The 24,823-nt window shown below is 40.0% G+C and overlaps 1 protein-coding gene across 1 annotated transcript; it reads left to right on the top strand.

Moving 5' to 3' along the window:
- Positions 1-7,967: 7,967 nt before the first annotated feature.
- Positions 7,968-24,545, top strand: si:dkeyp-113d7.1 (uncharacterized protein LOC407709 homolog). The gene is made up of 3 exons (XM_067570850.1): positions 7,968-8,374; positions 17,167-17,917; positions 19,492-24,545. The coding sequence occupies exons 2-3, from the start codon at positions 17,450-17,452 to the stop codon at positions 20,644-20,646; spliced, it is 1,623 nt and encodes a 540-aa protein (XP_067426951.1). The 5' UTR covers positions 7,968-8,374; positions 17,167-17,449; the 3' UTR covers positions 20,647-24,545.
- The last annotated feature ends 278 nt before the right edge of the window (positions 24,546-24,823 follow it).

Consider the following 24,823-nt stretch of genomic DNA (forward strand, 5'->3'; position numbering starts at 1 on the left):
TGATGATGAAAAAGAGAAAGAGGAAGGTTTTTAACTCTGCAACGGTTTATTCCTCCGTTTTTTCTTCCTCTTCCTTCCTTCCTTCCTTCTTTCCTTCATCTCGCCCTCGTAGTTGGTCCAGTTTTCACTCTGTCATGTTTCAGAAACCTCACGTCAACACACAGATACCTCCTGAAAACAAAACACGACCACATGCGTTTTCTGCTGGAAATTTTTATTTTTTATTTTTTATTTTTTTTTTACAGTTTTTCTGGCTGCAACTAAACGATTGTTTCCTTTTTCTTCTATTAATCAAATATTTATGGAAGCACATTTCTGTCAGCAAAAGAAAAGAATGGATGAAATACTGAACAGTAATCCTAAATTATGAGGTACTAAATACAAATTGTGACTGAATATCTCAACATTATGCAAGCTGGATCTAATTAATACAATTATTACAACAAAGAGTTGAAATTATAGGGTAGGTTTTTTTTTTTGGTTTTTTTTTGGTGTTTTTTTTGTTTTTTACAAAATATGTGATTTATTATGATTGTAACTCAAAATTTTGACTCACTAAATCATAACGTAACATATTAAGTCAAGATTTTGATTCACAAATTCAAAATTTTGATAAAAGAATATCTTTTATTATTTCTAACTTTGTCCTTTCTTTTTTTGGCAGAAATGAGCTTCCGTACATAAATCTATCAGATATAAGTAAGAGTCAAAATGTACAAAATAATGTCACATATATCCATCTTTATTTCAGAGAGAGAGTCTTAAGTGATGTTTTTAATCAAAAAAACAAAAACAAACAAATGATACAAAACAGAGAAAAGCAGCAAATAGAAAATCATATTTAAAGAGTAACTACACACCGACTGTTGGGGGGGCGTGGCCTCGTGGCGGTGTAGCGTGTGACAGGAGAGGTCCCGAACGGTCGACCCACGAAATGGCAATTTTTTTATTTTTTTTTTTTAGTAAATGTGGTGTCAATATTAACACCAGCATTGATATGTTTCATCACCGTACAGTCATTTACTTTAGTTTACAGCTCTAAAAACACATTGAAGTGTGCAAGTACCTGTTTATGGTTTTTCAACTTTATAATAATGTCATGATATCGGACTAATTGATTAATCAGCAACTTGTTTTCAAACTTGAAGAATAATTTGATGCAGCAGCGTTCAGAGCTTGTTGTTTTTCACAAGTCTGAAATTTTGGACTTTTACCTGAAACTGTCATGAGGAAAAAGATTTAAAAAAAAAAAAAAAAAAAGGGATCCAAAAAGGGCCGGAAGACTTTTGGCGTTATATTTTACAGGATTTTACACAAATTCAGTCTTTTTTGCAACAAAGTGAGACGTAAAGAAAGATCAGTTTTTAAAGTAATCCTGAAGACTTTTTGGTAAACTCTGAGCTGCAGGACCAAACAGACGCTCGGCTCAAACGTTTTGTGTTGCTGATGAACGAGGTAAAAAATTAAGTTCCTGAACGTCTCACGACGCTGGATTAAATACTCGCTCTGCCCAACAGGAAGTCCTACTCACATCCACACATTCATGAACCACATTCATTTGTCACACTGAATCTGTCAATTTCATGGTATTTTTTTTTTTTTTTAACCAAAATCCCAGAGATAAATTGTTGCTATGGAAGCTAATTCCTGACAAAATTTAAAAAATTCTGAATGTTACACTTAAACATTTCAACATTATCTTACATCATGGACAGACATGTTTAAAATTTTGAAATTATATCACATCTGATTATCACTTGTCAAATTTAAGACTTGTGTGCAGAAGTTTAGCTCTGACATTTTCACTTAATTACACAAAATTACCATTTTGTGCCCTAAAATTTGTCGAATAGTTTATTAATTTATTAACATCCTCAAATTACTCAATTTATTTACTTAAATTAATAATTATTGTTATAGAAGCACTATAATTATCAGACAAAACCTGAAGAAGAAAAATGAACTTACGCCTACGTTTGGTGACGGCTTGATGTCCACGTTCGTATGAAGTTTAAGTAACGTTGAAGATAAAAATGTGTTATATTTCAAAGTAAAGTCCAAGATCAAATTCAAACTGGTCCATAGTGAGAATCAAGAGTTTTTAATTGAATGATTCCTCCATTTTCACATTTCCGTTCCCTTGAAAGGCTCCATAGTTCAACACGGGCTGTAACGGTTGTAGCCTCCAGGCTGAAGGAAGGGATGGAGGGATGATGATGATGATGATGGTGGAGGATGGACGGATCAGATAAACGATGATATTTTCATGTATTAATATTGTTTTTGCTCTGCGATGCTTCAGCACGAACAATCAGTTTCCATCGTTTTTGATGCTTTTTAAATGTTTTAAACTTTTTTCTAGCGAAACGTGATTCTGTTTTTACTTGTTTGAACAAAAAATGTTTGTCTCTTAAGCAATATGAAGCCCAAACTCTGCTGAGTTTGGTTTGTTGTTGTTTTTAATATAAGAACTGTAGAAGAAGAGCGCACGTTCAGAACTTTTGGTGAATTTTAAAACATAAGACGATGCTGTGCAACAAACATCAGACTACCATCAGAAAATATCAGGAATTCAGCAAATGAAAACTTGAAATGGGTTTGATTTCAGCGGATTATAAACCAAGGTGTCCGCAGTAAAACTCACTATAATTTGATGACAATTAATAACTAATAACTTACTGTTTAATTTCTTTCTTTGCCTCTGAACGCTGCTTAAATAACTTCAGCTTGTTGTCTGCTGGGCCTAACATCTGAATTACACAACCGCTTTTCCACAAACGCCGAGCATCTTCGTTTTATTCGTTTCGTTGCACTTTCAGTCTCAACACGTATTCACATACCTCATTCAAGTGTTTTTTGTTTTTTTTCCTCTTTCCACACAGACCTCATTACCTCAGTAGATGTACGGCGTTGATATTTGACTATATTACGTGTATTTTTCTATTTTCTGTTTGTTTTCATTTTGGATGCGTCTCAGATTTTTTTAAAAACGGAGGCTGAAGCTGTCGGGTAAAAATAAAAACCACATGACTGCAAACACAGAAACTTCTCAGGTTTTAAAGGTTTGATTTTTACTCCCATGTTGCTTTCGCACGGAGCAGTAAAAGTCCTTAAAGTTTTAATCTTAACAAGAATTGAAGTTGTGTGCAGAAGATTTGAAAACGCCGTCTTTCAGGACTTTCTGCACTTTTAAATTATAATTCTGGTTTTAACAGGTTTATAAGGACTCAGCAGGATGCACTGATATATGGAAGTCCATTTCTGCCAAGACAATTAAAAAAACTGAAAAGTTTGGAATTAAAATGCTGATGGTAACAAAATTATGACATAAAAAAGCAAAAAGTCAGAATTCAGAGAATTTTTAAAGTAGTAAGTCAAAATTATAAGATGGTAAGTCAAACAAATTACTTACTACCATCATAATTTTGACTGTGTACGAGGTCTTGGACGTGGTAAATGATACGATTATGTTTTTTGGTCCATTAGCAGCCATTCTGAAACTTCAAATCACATGATCGTCTGCAGCAGATGCAGTCGTCATGAAACTGTAGATGTTCAAATTTCCATTTTTTCTTCAATTTTGGCTTAAAAGTTGAAATTGAAAGTACTCCAAGTAATAAAAATCAGCGTTGATGCTTCAGTAGCTGATTTTTGTTTTTGGACCCATCATTTATTCTCTTGTGCATAAAAGTTTGCAAAGATTTATGTTAAACAGTTTTTGATCACAACTACTGTCATCAATGTCAAGAATGAACTTTCATAATTTTCATAATTGTTTTTCTTTTCTTGGCAGAAGTGGACTTCCATACTGATCTGAAAGCAGCTGACGGCTGATAATTCAGATTATTTTAAAATTAGAAAAATAATTTTTTGACATTAGAAAGTTAATTTCTAAATTCTGTTCTTTTCTTTTTTTAAATTTTAAATCAAACGTTCCAATAATCAGCTGATTTCAGGTGTTTTTCTTCTGCTGTCTGATGCTCCAGCTTCTATATATATTTTTTGTCTTTTTTAACTTTTAAATATAAAACGCACAAAAATGTCTGCAAACATTCACCTCCACTACTGCAGTTATGTGGTTTTGACAGGACAGCAGCTGCTTCACTGCACTGTGTACAGATTACAGAGAGAGAGAACGCTCAGAGCCGCTGTCAGAGGAAAAAACCTCGTATCTCCGCATCTTCTACTGCTGATCGAAGTGAACGCTGCATTTAAACGTGTTGACGTGTTTTTAAGAAAGCCGAATATTAGATACCGCAGTGATTATGAGGTTTCCCCCCCTGACAGCAGCAGCATCATGTTAACCAATCACTGTTCCTCCTGTCCTTGTTTACAAAGCCATAAGAGAGAGAAATGCATTTGGTTGGAAATAAACAAAAGGGAAGGAAAGTTTATATTAAAACCATGATGTCAGAAAACCTCCAAGATCTTTTATTTATTGTACATAAGGATGCTTTACTGCTGCTGCTCTAGAAAGAAATTTAGTTTTGTTTAAAATATAAATCAATTCTAATCCTCTTCTGAAATTATTCTTTTTTTAAAATGTATTTTTTAAAAAGCAATTCTTTAGTAATGAAAAAGTCGATATAATCCTCAAAATACTCGTCCCTAATTGCACAACACAGGGACCTAATGAATGAATAAATAAATAATATCAATTTATGACTTTTGTATTACATAACTACAAGATATTTTCTGTTAATTATGAGATATTGAGTCAATAATTATGTGGTAAAGAGGGGAAAAAATTTAGATTTTTCAGATTTTCTCAGTATCTCATATTGTCTCATTAATATAAGATCTCCATCTCATAATTGTGAGAAATGTTATGATGTTTTTTCTCATAATTATGAGATTGTCATATAAGTTATAATTATGTGATGCAGATATGGGGGAAAAAAATAAAATTCTCAAATTCTTAATCAAGAATTATGTCATAATTACAAAAACAAGATTTCATAATTTTGAGTAAACTATCAATAAGTATCAATACCGACGATCATGAAACAAATCTGCACTTCATCACGACTTTACAACTTGTCAAATTATTTTTTATTACTTTTAACAATAATTTCCACCAGATGCATTTCTCTCCAAATGTTATTTAATTAATTAAAGGAGGACGTTCAAGAAATCAGTTAATATTTTATTGTGTCAAACATCATATCATTTGTAGCACTGAGGCGCATTCAAGTGTACATATCACATCTTGATTCCTGTTTATTCTTATTTTATTTGATGGCAGTTTTCTGAAAAGTGGTTGCGTGGTTCCCATGTGGAGAGAATTTTAGTCCAGTTCAGTCTCTTTGTTTAAACAGGAGGCTGTGAAGGAGTGAAAAGAGTAAAAGAAGGGAATCAAATCTGCAGTAAAAAGCCAAGAGAGTCACTGGGAGCCTGGAGGGACCTTAGCGTTAAAAAAAAAAAATCCTAAAGCGTTCATTAAAGAAACCCTTTATGGTCAGTTTGTAGAAGTACAGCTGGAGCTTCTTAAACTTCATGCAGGAGTTCCTCAGGGAACGATCTGAGGTCCTCATAATGTTTGATGCAAAAGTGAGAATGAGGGGATGAAAGGGATGTTTAAGTGTTTTTAAGTTTTATTATTTTAAATTGTTTTACTTTAAAGCAGACTGTTTGTAATGACATAGCGAAACGTGATCGATGTTAAAATCTAGAAGGGTTTTTTTTTAAATTTTATTTTGAAAAGCTATTTCTACTCCTTGTATAATCCTGATGAACTGACTTGCTTGTGTTTGTCAAAGGAGGTTCATCTCAGTGTTTTGGATTTAATGCAATACTTTTGATAAAAAAAAATGTGCCCAGTTTTGTAAATCAGCACTCTACAAACCAAATCAGAGTTTCCCATTTAATAATAAAATTTACAAAGTGCTGGAGTTCAGTGACTGAGAGGGTTGGGACAGATCGACCTCAGCCAGGAAATGGAAAGATTTTTTTTTCCTGACGACATGTGAGTTGTCCGTCAGTCAATGTGAATTAACTCAAAACTGATATGACCTTTGACCTTTTTGTGACCAATGTCAGTTTTGAGTGAATTATTGCCAACTTTCGCCAGTGAATTCGACTTTTTCACTGATGTGTTTGGCTGTATTACCTTGTGCCCCGTGTTGATCACAGCAGCACCGTCTGAATGTCATTTACGCCAAGTTACAACTGTCTGCCATGATGATGTGATGATGAAGGCGATGGTGATGGTGTTTTGTTTTTTTTTTGTTTGTTTTTATTTTATTACCTGTTTTAGTCAATGAGAGCGGGTACTTTTTAGTGTTAAAATTCAAAACAAAACCAATAAATGTTCACAATTACCCATCTGGGCCTGTCGAGTCTTTTTTACCGTCTGCAGATGGAACAAACTGTTAAAGGAACATTTAGACATTTTGGAAAACCGTCTGGTTTTTTCATGTTTTTCATGCTCATGTTCATATCTAATAGTAACAAGCTTTCATGAAAAAAAAGTGTTTGAAAGCATCCAAAGAAACTCCTCAAAGCACTTCTGCATCGTTCCCCTTTGTCCATCTGTTAGATCAATTTTTCAATTGTGTCTTAAAACGACAGTCACTGAAACCTGTTTTTCTTGCTGTAATCATTCCTCCTGTTCATACTGACCATTAGAAGATCCCTTCATAATGACCTTACAATGGAAGTGATGGGGGACAAAATCCACAGTCCTCCTTCTGTGCAAAAAAAATGTATTTCAAAGTTTATCTGAAGCTAATATGAAGCTTCAGCGTCCAAATGAGTCAAATCAAGTAGATATCTTTCAACGTTACAGTCTTTTTAGTGCCAAAGTTCCTCTTTTTGTTACTATACTTCCACCTGCAGCTCAACAGGGAAACACTGTCCGAGGAAACACAAAGAGGGAATTTGATGCTAAAAAGACTGTAAATGTGTCAGATATCCACTTGATATGACTAACTCAGACTGATGAAGCTGAATAGAAGCTTCACACAGACTTTTAAATGACTGTGTGGACACACTGTGGATTTTATCCTCCATCACTTACATTGAAAGCACATTTGAAGGATCTTTGAATATCCAGAATGAACAGGAGGAATGATTACAGACACCTGACTGCTGGTTTAACACACACTTGACAAACAAAACCATAAAGCCATCATGTTTGTCATCTGTCCACAATAAAAAACACAAGAAGATGGATTAGTGAGTGCCGTTGTTGTTTTGTTTGTTTAGTCTTTATCACAACCGTGCACCTAATACAATCTCAAGATTTGGAGATGTGCGCACCGCTGCTTAGACACACTTGGAACATTGTGAACTCGTCCTTTTAGAAATTATGGATAAACACTGTTCCATGTATGAAAACATTAAACTACAGAGTATGTTTATAACTGTCCGATGGGAAAGTGATAATGATAACACTAATGCAGTAACAGACTTCAATGTAATGTAATAACTCATTTTGATATTGTGTCTCCTTTTCTTCTATATGGCGGCTAACTTCAATCCACCTCGTTGACAGGTGACCAAATGAAATGGACCATTACCTTGATTAAAATTACAGATTTCTCTGAGTTTGAACATTGTTGGAAACATTTGGGATAATTTTAAGTACACAACTATATAACATAGGTAGTCAATTTTAGACGTTTTAATGCAGAAAAGGTACATATCACAGCTTTCAGGGCTGATTTTAAACAGCAGATGGCAGGTTGAGCCATTTTCAATCCATGAAATAATGATTTTTCCATCAGTTTGGTGTCAGTATCAATATTAACAGCAGCATTGATGTGTTTCATCGCAGTACAGTCATATCATTTAGTTTACAGCTCAAAAAACGTTTAAATCTGCAGTACCTCTTTAATATCATTGTTTTTTATTGACGGCGTGACGTCAGTGAATTGCCACTTGACCGCGTTGACCCGGCGCAGCAGGGCGCGTGCTGCTCGCTCGTTCATTCATTCATTCATCCATTCATCATACTACAGCGGGCGCGTGGAGCCAAAACAAAAAACAAGAACGAGGTGATGATGATGATGATGATGATGCTGTAACAATGTGGCGAGCGCGTGCCCGCTTGAATCGGTACCGCGCGCGACACTGAAAGCTGTACCACCTACTACCGTTGCCGTAGTTACCGTGCACGAGCGGCCAGCGGGCAGGAGGGAGGGAAGGAAGGAGGGAATACGGAGAGGGGAGAGGATCGAGAGAGAAGGGAGGAAGGAGGGAGGGAGGGAAGGACGGTAAGGAGGAGGGGAGGAAGCAGGGAGCGGATCAGGCAGCGGTAGAGGGGAGGAGAGGCGGAGAGGCGGCGGGTTGTTCTGCCGAGGAGGACGTGGCGGGTCCGGCGGAGTTAGCTACAAGTGACGGGCAGCGGAGCCATGAACCGGACCACCCGCAGGTAACGTACCGCTCTCCCGCCGCTGTTACCCGCCTGCTCGGCTGTGTGTGCCGCTGTTCTCCGCTCAGTTTCCTGCTTTCTGTGCACTGCCTCTCTGACAGACACCGTGTCGCCGTCGGCCGCACAGATTTCATAATTTGACACAGTTTAGGTCTTTTGTTTCGCAGCTGTCAGCCGCTCCCCGCTGCGCGCAGTCAGCCTGCTAAATGCAGAAAAAGTGCAGCAGACAGCGGGGGAGGCGAGCCGACCGCTGCCGTCCTCTCCTCCCCGCTCCACTCTCACTTTCTCCCCCATGCTAACATCGGCTAGCCCCGCTAGTTAGCTTAGCGGGCTGTTAGTGTGATAAACAAGATGGCCACTGGCTAGCTCTGCTAGCTAGCTAGACATGGCACCTTGCCCTGTCTTTGTATGCCCGAAAAGCGGCTTTAAATGCATTTCTCTCCTCTGTCATGTAGAGTTTTCACTTCGGCCGCGAGAATCTCCGAAACTTAAAGTTCCTGCGCACAAACCGGAGCATGTATTGACACCGAGGCATCCTCTGAAGGGAAATCAGCGCCAGATTCTTGCAGGCAGTTTGTGCAGAGGTTGCGTGGCGAGTTGAAAAGGCTACCTGAGTGTTTGAGGAGACAGGTAACCACAGCTGGAGAGACGTTTCACTCACAGAGCTGCAGTCTGAGCCGAGCGGGCAGAGAGGAGGCTGGAGCCGGCAGATCCGGATCAACTCCAGCCGCTGTTGGGTTTTTGTAAAAGTGCAGACTTGTCGTACTTTGACGTTAACGGCTGCCAGAGCTGATACCAGCCGGCCTGCCTCCGAACTTTTCTGCTTGTGTGTGCGGGGAGGCCGCTGCAGCTCCCAACCAGAGCAGGAGTAGTACTAGTCAGAAAGAAGTACTCAGGTCCTTTACTAGAGTAAAAGTATCGATACAACAATGTAAAAGTACTTCATTACAAGTAAAACTCCTGCATATAAAATCCTACTACAGTAAAAGTATTATGAGCTTGATGTAGTTAAAGTATTGCAGTAAAAGTACATAAGTATTATGAGCTTGATGTAGTTAAAGTATTGCAGTAAAAGTACATAAGTATTATGAGCTTGATGTAGTTAAAGTATTGCAGTAAAAGTACATAAGTATTATGAGCTTGATGTAGTTAAAGTATTGCAGTAAAAGTACATAAGTATTATGAGCTTGATGTAGTTAAAGTATTGCAGTAAAAGTAGTGGTTTGGTCCCTCTGACTGATAGATTATTATATATGACATCATTAGATTATTAATAGTGAAGCATCAGTGTTAGAGCAGCATGTTACTGTTGTAGCTGCTGGAGGTGGAGCTAGTTTACACTACTTTATATACAGTTAGCTAGTTTAGTCCAGTGGTTCCCAACCTAGGGGTCGGGCCCCTCCAAAGGGTCAGCAGATAAATCTGAGGGGTGGTGAGATGATTAATGGGAGAGGAAAGAAGAAAAAACAAAGTTCTGATACACAAATGTGTTTTCAGTTTTTGGACTTTTTCTCTAATCTTTGATTTTTGCTGAAATATTGGATCATTTGAACATTTATTGAAATGAAAGCATGTGAGAAGTTTAGAGGGAAAAATCACTATTTGGTGGAGCTGTTAACAACTCATAGACATGTGAAATGTGACCCCGACTACACACTGCTTTTTGTAAGACGTCAAAAGCCAAAAAGGTTGGAAACCACTGGTTTCATCTTTAACAATGTGTTGTATTTTAAAAGCTTGTTATATTATCCATTGTGTCAAATCTTCATCTGAAAAGTAACTAAAGCTGTCAAATAAATGTAGTGGAGTAGAAAGTACAATATTTCCCTCTGAAATGTAGAAAGTAGCATCACATGGAAATACTCAAGTAAAGTACAAGTATGTCAAAACTGTACTTAAATACAGTACTTGAGTTAATGTACTATTTGGTGGAGCTGTTAACAACTCATAGACATGTGAAACGTGACCCCGACTACTAGAGGTCAACTGATAGTGGTTTTTAAAGGCTGATATAACAACCATAGTTAAGAGCAGGAAAAAGCCAAAAGCCATTTAACTGGCTCCCCCTCCCCCCCCCATGAGAAAATGGAAATGAAGCATCTTTGACTTTATTAGAAACTGAATAACTGTCAAACTGAACATCTAAGTCAAAATAATAAATACCTAAAACCTGCTCATCCTCCCAAAGTCAAGGCGAAGCCACTAACCATGTTAGGATTATATCTTCATGTCATCTATACTCGTTAGCCCGCTTCTTAATCAATACTCTCACCACTTCTTTTTCATTACTCAAAAATTGTTGTTTTTTCTTAGTTATAATATTTTTAAAAAAAAGAATAAATAGTGAACAGGATTAGAATTGATTTATGTTTTAAATACTGTTAAACTCAACAATATCTCACTGGAAACAAATCTAACATGTCAGTAAAATAAATAATATTTCTGACATCAAAATAGTGAAGTTTAGAAAGAATGAAGACATCAGTCAGTATCAGTCCTTCCTCCTCCTCCTCCTCCTCCTCCTCCTCCTCCTGCTGCTGCTGTGATTCACTGCTGGCAGAGAGGAGGAGCTGCTTTGTCTCAGCCAGCAGCAAGTTTACTAGAATTTGCCAAATTTTAAGATTAGTGGCAAAGATAAACAGTTAGACTACATGCAGACAACTTTCATTTTAGCGTGTTGGTAACACTTCACTATTAGTTTAACCAGTGCGATGCGGTTGTGTACAACATACTGACGGTGGATGAGAGACTGTGGACAAAGCAGATGAAAACGCAGTAGAGATTCTCATCATAGTTTTTGCCTTTTCATTCAACTTAGGCGCTTTGAAAAAACTCTCAGGTGCTGCGCCTGAGCCGTATAATGGCAGGAAAACCCCGATTACCTCGACTTTGTGTATAGAGCCTCCGTGCAAAACTGTGATGTACATCCCCGAGTGACTGGAGGCTGCCCAGCCGTCGGCCACCATCAGAGCCAAGTCCCACCAGTTAGCATAATTAATCAAATGTCCCGCTGGAACAGATTAATCAACCAAACCAATGAATCGGTCAGGGAGTAGTTAGGGATGCACAATGTTATCAGCACGTCATCGGTATCGGGACGATAAAAGCTCCAAAATAAAATATCGGCATCATATTTGCTGCATATCGCAAATTCTGCCGATTATGAGAGGCCGATATGTCGCCTTCCCCTCCGCCCGCCTGACTGCTTCCCTTGACGGACTGTTTCACCCTGACATTCCTGGTGCTTCCTCTGCAGGCTGCACTTCACTCCGCTGTCCATCAGACCAGCTTGGATCCAGTTGGTTCCAAACGGAAAGCCGGGGCTAAAATTATCTGGGAGGCTAGCAGAGGCTAGCTGGTAGCTAGCTTCCCTTCGGTCATGCTGTGGCTAACGCTCCGCTAGCCTCTCAGCTAACGTTAGCCTCGGCTCTCCATGTGGATCCAACCGGAGCACCGAGCCCCGGTTCGTTATTCAGGTTAAAGTGGGAAGAAGCAGCTGAGTGAAGTGCAGCCTGTGGAGGAAACACCGGGACCGTCAGGGTGAAACAGTCCGTCGAGGAACTGCTACGTTCAGCTGTGCAGATAGGAAACACTTCGGCTGACAGGATGTACCACTCTGTTTGGGGAAAAACACTATTTCTTTTTGGTTTATAACGGCGGTTGGCAACCAGCGTATTAGGTGCATTAGCGCCACCTTCTGCTCCAGAGTGTGGACCAGAGATTAAATCCTACACATTAATCCTGTCTGTCTAATAAACTCAATGAAAACTCTACTGCTGCTCCCACTTGGCAGGTTCATTCAAGTTTTAATGCTGAACTCCTGAACTCCAGTCTTCCTGAGTTCTTCCTTCATATATTGTCTTTCTTGATCTTACATCTATGCTTGCACGCATAATGGCCTCCTCAGCCAGCTAGAAAAAAATATGAGCATATATCGGTATCGGCAATCGGCCACAATGAGTTGGAAATATCGGATATCGGCAAAAAATCCAATATCGTGCATCCCTAGTAGTACTTGTTGTTTTTGCAATGCTCATTTAAAACTGACATGGACTTATAAGAAACCAAAATACAGTTTAAGTAGTGAAACAACACACCACATTTAAAGGACCAGTGTGCTAGCTAGCAGTGAGGTTGCAGCCAGCTGAATACCTCCAAGTGTGTAGGAGAACCTACGGTGGCCACAAAACTTGTGAAAAATCTGAAAAGCCCTCTCTAGAGCCAGTGTATGGTTTGTCCTATCTGGGCTACTGTAGAAACATGGCGGGCACCGTGGAAAAGGATCCGCTCCCTCCGTAGCTTTAAAGGGCTCATTCTAAGTGACAAAATCACAATGATTCTTATTATCAGGTGATTATACACTAATTAAAACATACTTGTGAATATTATGTTCCATTTCTGCCAAGTCCATTCTGCTAGATGCCGATAAATTCTACACACTGCACCTTTAAAACAGAGAAGCTACACAGAGAAAATCTTCTAAAACAAAACCTGTTAAACATACTTTATAATCATCCAATCAGAAGAAGTATGGGTGGACATTTTACTAAAAATATAGATGTTAAATGAACAATAATATATGTAATTTGTCCTCAATTTTAACCTAAATCACTAACAAAAAGCTTCTTTTCTCCTCAGGGAGATTATTGAACTGACTGAGCTGATGTTAATGTACATGATGCTCACAAGATCTTTTTATTTGTGGTTAAATTCTGCGTTACATAATGTTACAGCTGTTTCCTATCAGATAATTTGCTTGTCATTTTGGTTTGTACCAAAGATCAACATCTTTCCTTAAATACACAAGCAGTTAACGCACACTGAGAATGACAAACATGTTTTGAAAAACTACAAATACATGAATCATACAAATATAAAGATATCACCTCTCTGTAGTCATGCAAAATGTCCTAATTAAAGATATTTAATCTGATTATCTGATGTGTCCACAATCCTGTTTTAAAGCCAAATCATCTCATATATTTCTGTTTTGAACTGGGACTCAGATTCTGCTTTTCTGACCTGATCACGTACATTGTTCATTAATCTGACGCTTCATTTATGCGTGAAGTCTTTCCTAAGTTGTTAGTAACTACTAACACATTCATAAAAAATCCCCTTCTCACCCCCCTCCCTCCCATGGGGGGGGGGGGGGGGGGGGGGGGTGTCTCTACCAGAGGCCTGCTGGGAGTTTGTATCTTAGCTGTTCCTAGGACTGCGCTCTGCTGGACAGAGACCTCAGATGTTGTACCTGGAATCTACTGGAGCCACTCTCCCAGTATGTGGGTCACAGCCTCCAGTGCTCCCATTACCACTGTAACCACTGTTGCCTTCACTCCCCACATCTTTTCTAGCTCCTCTTTTATACACACACACACACACACACACATATATATATATATATATATATATATATATATATATATATATATATATATATATATTAGTATAGTGATTTACTAAATCAGGTACCATTAAAACCATTAAAAGAAATGTCTTATCTAGTAAACTCTTTAGTAATGAACTGATCTGTCACTGATAAAAGAGTTAAAAGTTGTTCAATGTTGTCTGAACACAAACATCCAAACATGAACTCCGAACATAAATTACAGGCTGGAACTGGAGAAATGATGATTTTAAATCAGAACTAGGGACGTCAGTTTCGGTTCATTTTGCTTTTTACAGACCGACAGCCGTTAACTGGTAACTAACCGCTTCATTTTTAAGAAAAGTTGTGATGTAGCTTTCGTTTGTTAGAGCTAACGTTAGCTTGACTTTGAACTCGTCCTTCTTCTCCTCAACGTCTTTTTCAATGCGTTTAGTCACAGTAGCTCTTGATGGCACATAAACATAAATAATAATATGAATGTAACACGACCCCCCTTTCCCAACAGCTGTTTTTGGAAAAATTACGTAACTTTTTGAATATAACTTATATCGTAGTATAGGTACATACTCATACACTTTCCTACCAGGCTCTTGGAAGCGGCAGTTAGCATTTATAAGACTGCCTGGTTGTCTTTTTGAGCTCCTTATCATCTGTCACAGTGGTATTTGGCAGCTTGACATATTCTGTTTCTGCAGTAGAGCTGTCGGAAGACGCTTTGGACTCATTTTCACTCATCATTCATTTATTTTTCTGTAGCAGAAAACACATCACACGATCCTTCAGAAACTCCTGCAGGTTAAACACTAACGAAACACTTTTAGTGCTGACTGACTCTAATACACTCACTATACGCTATCCTAGCAACATTAATGCTACAAACAACCCATAAAGCAACACTCGGTGTAGAAGTCGGTCTTACACTGCTTCTTTATCCATTCAAAAAGAAGATCTGATGTTATGAATGTGTAATTGTTTAGCCGTTAGCGTTAACCTATAGACATGCGTAATCAGTCAAAAATGTTCTTGGCGGTGAACCGATTAACAGTTAACTGACATCACCTTTGACAGTTTTTGATATTCAATGACATAAACACATTTAGTCGGTGCCAAAAATGTTGTGAGGTTTAAAAGTGTTGACTGAGGTAAACTCCTCTCAGCAGCACAAACTCCAGCCTCCAGTATGAGCATAAAGTTGAATCAACACCTTTCTAAAACTCAACAGTATAACCTTGGTGAAGAGAGCTGTTGGATTTAGAACTGCAACAAACAATTATTTTCATTGGTGAAAAAATGTCTTGTTTTGTCCACAACTCAAAGATATTTAGTTTACTGTCATAGAGGACTGAAGAAACCAGAAAATATTCACATTTAAGAAGCTGGAATCAGAGAATTTTGACATTTTCGTCTTAAGAAATGACTCAAAACGATTAATTGGTCATCAAAATAGGTGATGATTAATAGTTGACACCTAATCAATGAGTCATTGCAGCTCTAGTTGGATTAGACTGTGTTACTTTGAGCTAATACTGAATGTACATCAGTAATCTTTAAATCTGATGTGTTGACCAGAATCTCTACTGTTTATCTTAAAGTATTTTCACAGCAAACAACAGACTAGACTGACATTTTATTCAGTATGTTTACATTCACACAATCAACCAAGTAACACAGCTGTGTGTCCGTTACCTTGTAATAACACAGTTATTATAAATCTGTTGTCATGCAGGCGTAGTGTCACGTTTCCATAAGCTTAGTTACTCAATCTACTGTCACGTATGACAAAGACAATTATGTTTGAGAAGCTGCGTCCATGCAAAATGTAATTAAAGATATTTAATCAGATCTTCTGACATGTTCACAATCCCGTTTCAAAGCCAAATCATCTCACATTTATGTTTTGAATTCCCAAAAATTGGGACACAGGAATCTCAGACGTCTTCAAACCCAGATCCTGCATCTCTGAACTGATAGTTCCTCAATTAATCATTTTGTCTATAAATGTCAGAAAATAGTGAAAATTGCTGGTTATAATTTCTTAGAACTCAAGGTGACGTCTGATCAACAATCCACAGATACTATAGATTTACATTTAGTGTCACGTATGACAGAAAAATTCAGATTCTCAGCTTTGAGAAGCTGAAGTTAAGGCTGTGCTGTGTGCCGATAACAATACACATCACGATATGTCACTTTCTGTGAAGTAATCATTAATTCATGAATAATAATACCACATATAAGGTGCTCCACTGTACTTTGTGACAAATAAATAACTGAATGAATGAATCATGTTGCAATTGTTTTGTCGTTTTATGTAAAGCACGTTGTGTTTCATCTCAACATTAATTTAACGTTACATCCTTCCCGGGATGACGGAGATCCGCTCTGCATGGTGGGTTAAAAACTCATTTGAAGAGTTGTGTCTCAGAGATCGTGTGAAGAACATAGACTCACTTATCAGAGTTACCTTAGTGCATCAGCTGTGGACAGATTTGTGCAGAGGGTTCAGGATATCAACCATCATCATCATCATCTCTGCCAACAACCGTGGGTGCTTCTCATTAAGCTAATTTATGGATCCGTCAAATGCACCTGGAGGAGTTCAGAGCGAGGAAGCGCAGGTGTATCCTTTACCGAAGACGGCAACGCCCCTTTGATCCAGTGTGTTCATTGATTGGTCAGCTGATATGACGGGACAGAAAACAGATTTAATGTAGTTTTATTAATAAACATGATTGTAATACAGCACATCAGGAAAACTACCATCACCAACAGCAGCTTTTCATATTTATTCATAAAGTAAAAATACTGAATCATGAATCTGTCTTCTTTTCTGTTTCACGCATACGTCTCGGCTCCTTCAGGAAAATATGACGTCACCCAGCTGCGTCTCCTATAAAATCACCCCGAGCCTGAAAAGGACGTCAGACTGTCAAAAACTAAATAAGCAACGTCTTACATTAAATATTCTGCAGGCTGCAGCTGTTTTTATTGCTCCTTTGTTGAAATAACAAGAGAACATAATATGAAACGATAGAACAACGTCTATGGTTTAATATTATTCCACAGTCTCCGCTGCAACCAGCAAATATTTAGCATTTTTCCAAAAAATTACTAAAACAATTATTTGATTATCAATACACAGTAGTTGCTGATTTATCTTCTTTCGATTGATTTATGGACTAATTGTTTCATTTCTGAACTGATCACTGTTTTCACTTTCCTGCTGTCTCTGCTGAACAAACATGCAACATGTGAGAATATTTCTGCCTTCTCATTGTTTTTTAAAAAACTACATTTTTGCTTGAAAAATGACTGAATTGATTAATTGATTATCAAAATAGTTAGTGATTAATTTTTTTTGTCGCTGCTCAGTCTGTTTGTGATGTCACCTGTCTCTCTGCAGGCTGGTCCCAGTCAGGTGTAGGTGGTGACGTCAGCAGAACGTGTCGTCATTGGATCCCCAGAGGAGACACTCAGGGACACGCCCCCTACCAGCTGGCTCCTCCTCTCTCAGGACAGGTAGATTTTCAACCTCGGCAGCAGAGGGGGGAGCGGGAGGAAGGACAGCAGGAGGAGGAGGAGGAGGAGGAGGAGGAGGAAGAGGAGGAAGGTGGAGTTGATAACCTCAGCAATACTTCAGGTGTTGAATCAGAGTGAGGTGAGGAGGAGTAGCTCAGCCCCTCACCATGACAGACTTAGAGACTGAGTGTTTGAGTCTCGGGTTGCCCCCCGAGTGCGCCCCTGCCCCCCCGCCTCTGGACACCTCCCTGCAGGTGGACTGCGGCCCAGGGCCCGCCGCCTCGGCCCCGGCGCTGGCTCTCCTATCCTCTGACTGCCCCACGCCGACGCTCAGCTCGCTAGCGGCGGAGATCGCCGAGCCGCTGGTGATGCTGCCGTGTGTGAAGAGCGAACCGGAGGACGGGGACCTGGAGCCCATCCGGACCGTCGACCTGTCGGAGATCCAGCCGCTGTCCACCGCTGAGCTGGGCCAGGACCAGATCAAGATGGAGATCAGCGGCCTGGACTACATAAAGTCTGAGCATCACGGTCACCACGGCAACCACCACCTGGGCCCGTTCCACCATACCGATGTCACAGAGCTGGACTACAAGTCGCACTACGAGCCCAGCTCAGTGTTTGACTATATCTCCCAGGTAAAACCAGACCGCTCACACCTGTTCACACCTGTTCACACCTGTTCACACCTGTTCTTGTTCACCTGTCCTGTTTCTTTGTCTGACAGTAAATTGGAAATCTTGAGATTTTGGAATTTAGCTCACCGCAAGCTCTGAGAAACTGTGAATGCCTTTTTGTCCCCCCAAAAGCTTTAAACATATTATAGACTAATCGCAGCCCCAGAATAAAAATAATGAATGTTCATTAAACGTTAATGTCAGAGAGCTGCGGAGGTGTGTTGGGTTGGTTCAGAGTGGATCCTCGATCTCTGCAGCACGCCTCTAGTTTTAATCAACTGAACTGATGTTTGTTTTTGATGCTCATCAGTTATCAGTCATCGTGTGTCGAGCTGAACCGACTGAACTCCAACTGTCAACCTCAATAATATCACAACCCGCCCAAAACAACTCTCACACACTCAGTTCAATAAAAAGTAGGAAACTCGCCCAATCTGATGACATTGAACGCTGTTGTCCTCTTTTGAATAAAGTTTATTGGAATTGTCACTGGACACCGACCGGGTTTCGATGCTTATGTTCAGTGTGCACTCTAAAGGAAGATTAAAATGTGGTAGTGTGAGTTAAGACAACGTACGAGATGAGTCTGTCAGGGGGGTGATGGAGGGTGTCAGTGTGAAAATAACAGTTAGTTTCAGCTCTAATTGGAACCACTTTTTACTAAAATATGAAAACGGTGTATACCACCATCTGCAAACTCACACATCGCTAGATGTAACAGAGGAAAAATGATTTGTTTTTTTGTGATTTGGCTGGACTCACCCTTTTAATGATAATCTTTGATGATGTCACCCTCCTCGTCCACCTGTCTGGATGCGTTCTCCTGTAGAGATCCAGTCTGAGCTCAGTGTGTCTCCAGATCTTAAGATCATTAACTGACGGCTGCAAATCCTGTTAAACAGACACCAGCTTACCAGGCTTAGGTGGTGTTATGGTGTTAAGGTATTCCACAGTATCAAGGTTTGATTTTCAGTACTGTCAAAGACAGAGGAGTCTATCCTGTTCCTATTAAATAGTTCTGGTGATTTTCTCTATTTTTCTTCATGTCAACAAATCTCATGTTTGGATCCAAACCAACAATGAACTGATCTACTAACAAGTGTTGTGTGTATCAAAGCCTGATATATCTGATTCCTCCGTTGTTGTCTAAAAACTGTTAAAAACCATCAGTGAGGCACAAAGCTGCACTGGGTGACATGTTCCTTCATGATGAAGAGTTTGGGTACTACATTGTAAATGTCTCAAAGAACTTCAGGACAAAGTCAGAGGTTGTGATCCAGCACAACAAGCTATTGAAGCTGTAAATAGAACCATGTTTCCACACATGCTTTCTAAACTAACTAACGTGACCAAACTCTCAACGATGAAGGAACATGTCAACCAGTGTAGCGGTGTGACTCACTGACGTGTGTTTAATAGTTTTTGGACGACTGATTTGGTTCTTTGTCTCTGTGTATTTTGTATTTATCTGATTGAGTCGATGAAAGAACCTGGTTGGAGCTTCCTCCCTGACTGCAGCTGTTTGCTTGTTGCAGGTGACGGACACGCTGGAGTACATCAAGTCAGACCACCACGTGGACCTGCAGTGTTACTACACCACGGAGCTGGGCTCCCTGAAGTCTGAGTACCCAGAATGCAACGCCATCTCTGGCCACCTGCAGCACAACGGCCTGGAGTCCATCCACATGGCCGAGCTCCGCACCGAGCTCAACAAGCTGCGGCCCGACGCCCTGCTGATGGACGGCATAGGCAAACTGGACCCTGAGTTTGGAGGCGGGACACTCTACGAGCTGCAGCCAGCCGCGGAGGGGAAGATGTCTGCTGATGTGACGGCGGCTGGGCAGGGAGGCGGGAGTCTGGTCATCACAACCAAAACACAAAACCCAACGGCGAGGAAACCTCGCAACATGCAGGGTGAGAAGCCTTTCTCTTGCACACAGTGTGGGAAGAACTTCAGCACGCTTGGAAACCTCAAAACACACCAACGCATCCACACAGGCGAGCGGCCTTACACCTGCTCACAGTGCGGCAAGAGCTTCGGCCAGGCCGGCAACCTCAAACGGCACCAGCTGATCCACACCGGCCAGAAGCCGTACGTGTGTGCACACTGCCCCAAAGGCTTCACCAAGGCCGATGACCTGCGATCTCACCAGCGGCTGCACACGGGTGAGCGGCCGTTCATCTGCGTCACCTGCGGGAAGAGCTTCGGCCAGTCGAAGGAGCTGAAAGCTCACCAGCTGAGCCACACGGGCGAGCGGCCGTTCTGCTGCCAGCACTGCGGCAAGAGCTTCACCAAGGAGACGAGCTACCACAACCACGTGCAGATCCACACAGGTGAGAAGCCGTTCACCTGCTCGCAGTGTGGCAAGACTTTCAGCAACTCCGGCGTGTTAAAAACCCACGAGAAGATCCATACGGGTGAGCGACCGTTTGGCTGCACGCAGTGCGGCAAGAGCTTCGGCCGCCTCGGCCACCTGAAGGCTCACCAGCAGATCCACACGGGGGAGCGGCCGTACGCCTGCCCCCATTGCGGGAAGACTTTCAGCCAGTCGGGTCACCTTAAAGCACATGAGCAAATCCACAAACGAGAGCGAGCGGACACGGCGAGCACCAGCAGCAACGGCGGCAGCAGCAGCAGCAGCAGCAGCAGCAGCAGCAGCAGCAGCAGCGTGGGCAGTGACAGTAGCTAAAACAGACTCAACACCCTTTAACCTCCTGGAACAACAAAGTATTATTCCTCTTTTCTATAAATACTATATATGAATTTTTTTCCTTATGAATTTTTTCTTACATTTTCATACCTTTTGTGCTCTTTTGCATATATACATATATATATATATATGTATATATATATGTATGTATATATATATATATGTGTGTATGTATATATATGGGGACTCTGACTGATTTGCTCTTATGCAAGTGTCTGTGTGTGTGTGCATGTCTGTCTGTCTGTGTGTGTGTGTGTGTGCGCGCGAGTGTGTGTCGGGGGGGCTTGTAGATAATTTGTCTGTACTGTCGTGAGTGTCGAGCTGAGTCGCAGTACTTCTCTGATACAGAGCACAAATACTTCAGGACCAAGTTTGAGTATTTCATATTTTTGTAAAGAATCAGACCAGCAGCTCCGGACCGACTGGGGCCCCGTCTCCTGATCGATCCCACAAGTTTTACAAACGCTCTTAAATTTAAACTCGAGTTTCCCAAAGCAGTGAGTGCACGAGCAGTGTGACGATCACACATTTAACCCTCCATACAGAATGTATTAAAAATACACAAACAAAGTGTAAATGTTGTAAACAACACAAAGAAATGTTTATATATAAGAAAGTAAACAATCGATTAAAGTTATAATCCTGAAGATTTCAGTCTGTGGTTACTGTGGCAACAGCGGAATACAACAAAAGCCAAACAAACGTACTTTTGTTGATGTGCTTTTGATCGCAATCAGTGTTTCCTCTGGCTGCTTCACAATAAAAGCCATCTTGTGTTTCTTCACCAGTTGAAGTCTTAATGTGAAGCAGCAGCAGAAGGAAGTGTTGTGTGAGCGTTAGCTTAATAAAGCTGTTATACAGATGCAGGAGAGAGAGAACAGTAAACACTGAGGCTGATATCTACGGGATTCATTTACAAATCGTAACATTTGATTACATGTTGCATTGTTTCCTGATATCTGAATTAGGACTGTGCGATATGACAATATATACTGTGTGACGATAGAAAATTGTCTTTCGTTTCATATTATGCTCTATCTTTTGTTTGTTTGTTGTGTTGCAAATCACACTCTTTACGGCAATATTTTTGTCATTTGGAAGACGTTTTGCAGTCTTGGCACGGCACGGATGCAGGCGGTAAATTTGTATGAAGGCAACACAAACAAACATGGAGGAGAGTGAATGTGATGCAGAACGGGGTAACCCCAAGACGAAACAAGGAGCTCGTACCTAAAAGAGGGTCTCCTTCTGTTGCAGGGACGTAGTTTAGGTATGAAAAGTCTGACACAGACCAGAAAACTGCCTACGCAAGACAGAAGCAGAAAATGTGCTTTTTCTCAATTGTTTTTGTCTCTAAAATGTCAGAAAGTAGTGAAAAATGTTTGTTACAATTTCCCAGAGTCACAGGTGATGTCTAGAGAGACTCTTCTTTTGTTCATTATCGATTATTTTCTCTACTAGTTTGGTCCATCAAATGTCAGAAAATGGTCAGTGTTTCCCAAAGACGACATCCTCAAATGTCTTGTTTTGTCCACAACCTACTGTCAGAGGGCTAAAGAAACCAGAAAACTCATGACTCATGGTTGTAGCTTTAGTTTAAACCCCCAAATATTCAGTTAAATATCTTGTAAGACAAAGCATTAAATCATCACATTTGAGAAGCTGAAACAGGAAGACGATTAATCTATTATCAAAATAGATTCTGATAAATTTTCTGTTGATCAACTAATCAATTTATCATTGAAACTCTTAATTTTAATCCAGCCCAGGAATGGAGAACTCCACCACTAACAAAGACAACAAAAAGTCCAGCTTCGTAAATGTGAATATTTTCTGGTTTCTTTAGTCTCCATGACAGTAAACTGTATATCTTTGGGTTGTGGACAAAACAAGACATTTGAGGACGTCATCGTGGACTTTGGGAAAAACACTGATCCACATCTTTTACCATTTTCTGAATGAGAAAATAGATTAATCGATAATGAAAATAATCCTTAGTTGCAACCTTAAATCATCTATAAAACGGCCGTTCAAGCTCATAGTGACGTTTTCAGATGTCTTGTTTAGTCCAAAATCCAAAGATATTCAGTTTACTGTCATGTTGGACACAAAAGCTTCAAATCCTCACATTTGAAAAGCTGCGAGCAACAAATTTTGGGCATTTTTGCTTAATGCAATGGTCAACTAATCGATTAACCAACTAATTGTTGCAGCTCTACCTGCATCAGACATTTGAAGATGACATTTTATGGACCAAACATTTAATCGATTAATCAAGAAAATAATGGACAAATTAATTGATAATGAAAATAATCGTTAGTTGCAGCTCAATATTGAGCAGCTACTGCAGAAGCAGACCATAAGTGTTCAAATCAAAAACAGGGTTTGAGGTTATAAAAATTATAACTCTAACAAAGAACGTCAATGTTCATGATAAAAGTGGAGATTTAAAAATAAAGAAAAACTAGAGTGAAACATGTTTTTAGTTCCTCCCGCAGCTTCAGAACCTCGAGTCACTCGTTCACCTATAATTCTCTCTCCAAGCGTCTGAAGTTACAATGCTTTTGGGAAACAGATTTGACGGTTACGTTCGCCTTAAGATGCTTTCGGGATGCGGGGTCCTGGTTCAGACTCTGCAGTAAAGAGTACTTTTCAGTCTTTTGCCAACCAGTGTGAGGACTTTCCTTTGAGCCAGTTTACTAGTGTTTTACTTACAGCTGTGGCTGCTCGCAGGTCTGTTACTGTATTGTTAAGAATCTGGTGTTATTCTGTAGGGATGTCCCGATCTGATTGCAGAGGTCAGTACTGGGGCCGATCAAGGCATATTTAAACTGATCAGTAACAGCTATATTGAGCAAGAACCTAAGTCCAATCCTTTGTTTTACATCAGCTGTCACACAAGTGTTAGAAACAGTTGGTGGCAGGACGCAGATGCAGTATGGAAATATTTTAATTTGGAAAACCAAAGCAGTCCAACATCCACTTGTAATGTCTGCAATGTGAGCATTTTGTGAGGCAGTAGTAACAGAGCTGCGTTCAATACTATCACGTAAAAAATAAACATTTAACAGAATACAAGTTCATTCAGGTAAGTCAGGCAAAGGCTGCACTGAAGCAGCTGGATGACGCTTTTAAAAGGAGGAAGAAGTTTCCTCGAGACAGCAACAAGGCTAAAATGATGAGAGAGGGTAACTGATTCATGGTTTCAGTTGACCAGGACTTCACTGCAATAGAGAATGCAGGTTTTCGCAGTCTTCTGGAGCTTTTGGAGCCACGGTACGCTCTACCCTCTCCACACTACATTTCAGACACTGCTGGATGCAGGCAGTTTTTTCTTAATGCATTGCAGAGCTATTCAATCGTCAAGCATATACATTGGATTGATTTTAATCATTTTAATGTACTTGAGGTGCGCATTGTGCAACTGCATTATTTAGGGAAATAAGTTTTGGATTGGGACTTGATTGGGAAACGATTAAATGACTCTGATTGGGGCAAAAAAAGCTTGATCGGGACATCCCTATTTTGATATTTTTTTATTGATCAGTATTGTTTGATCAGGCCACACCACAGTGATTTTTTTTTTCTTTTTTCTTGAGATGATAATCAGCTGAGACGACATTCCTTCGGTTTTATATCAGAATTAAAATCATTCCAGCGTCTTCACGTCACAATCTGCCGACTCAGTTTTAAGTATCAGGACCAAACACATCAGCACAATTAACTCCCCTCCTACCCCCCGCAACCCCCCACCCCCGTCCAGATCGCTCACTGTGTATAAATCTTCTATTGATAATGTCATTCCTAAAAAAAAAAAAAAAAAAAATTAAAAAAAATAAAAATAAAAATAAAATTAAAAAACAAACAGCAGCAAAAAAGACGAAACGTGATGCAGCATCTTGTACTGGAAAATGACTTATTAAAGAAACTAATGGCACCTCCTGGTCTGGTTTGTTTGTTTTGTGGATTTCTTGTTTTTTGTGTTTTAAGGACTCTTACCCCCTGGGTCAGGCTTCATACAGGCTAAGACAGCATGTATGAAGCCTGCCCCTCTTCTCATTTCTCAGTTTGTACATCCTCGATTCCTTTCCTCGCCTCCTCTCCTCGCGTCTTAGTCCCTCCCACCTGAGATGCGAACGGAGGAGGCAAGGAGGAG

This window comes from Thunnus thynnus, chromosome 17, assembly GCF_963924715.1.
Source record: "Thunnus thynnus chromosome 17, fThuThy2.1, whole genome shotgun sequence".
Lineage (NCBI taxonomy): Eukaryota > Metazoa > Chordata > Actinopteri > Scombriformes > Scombridae > Thunnus > Thunnus thynnus.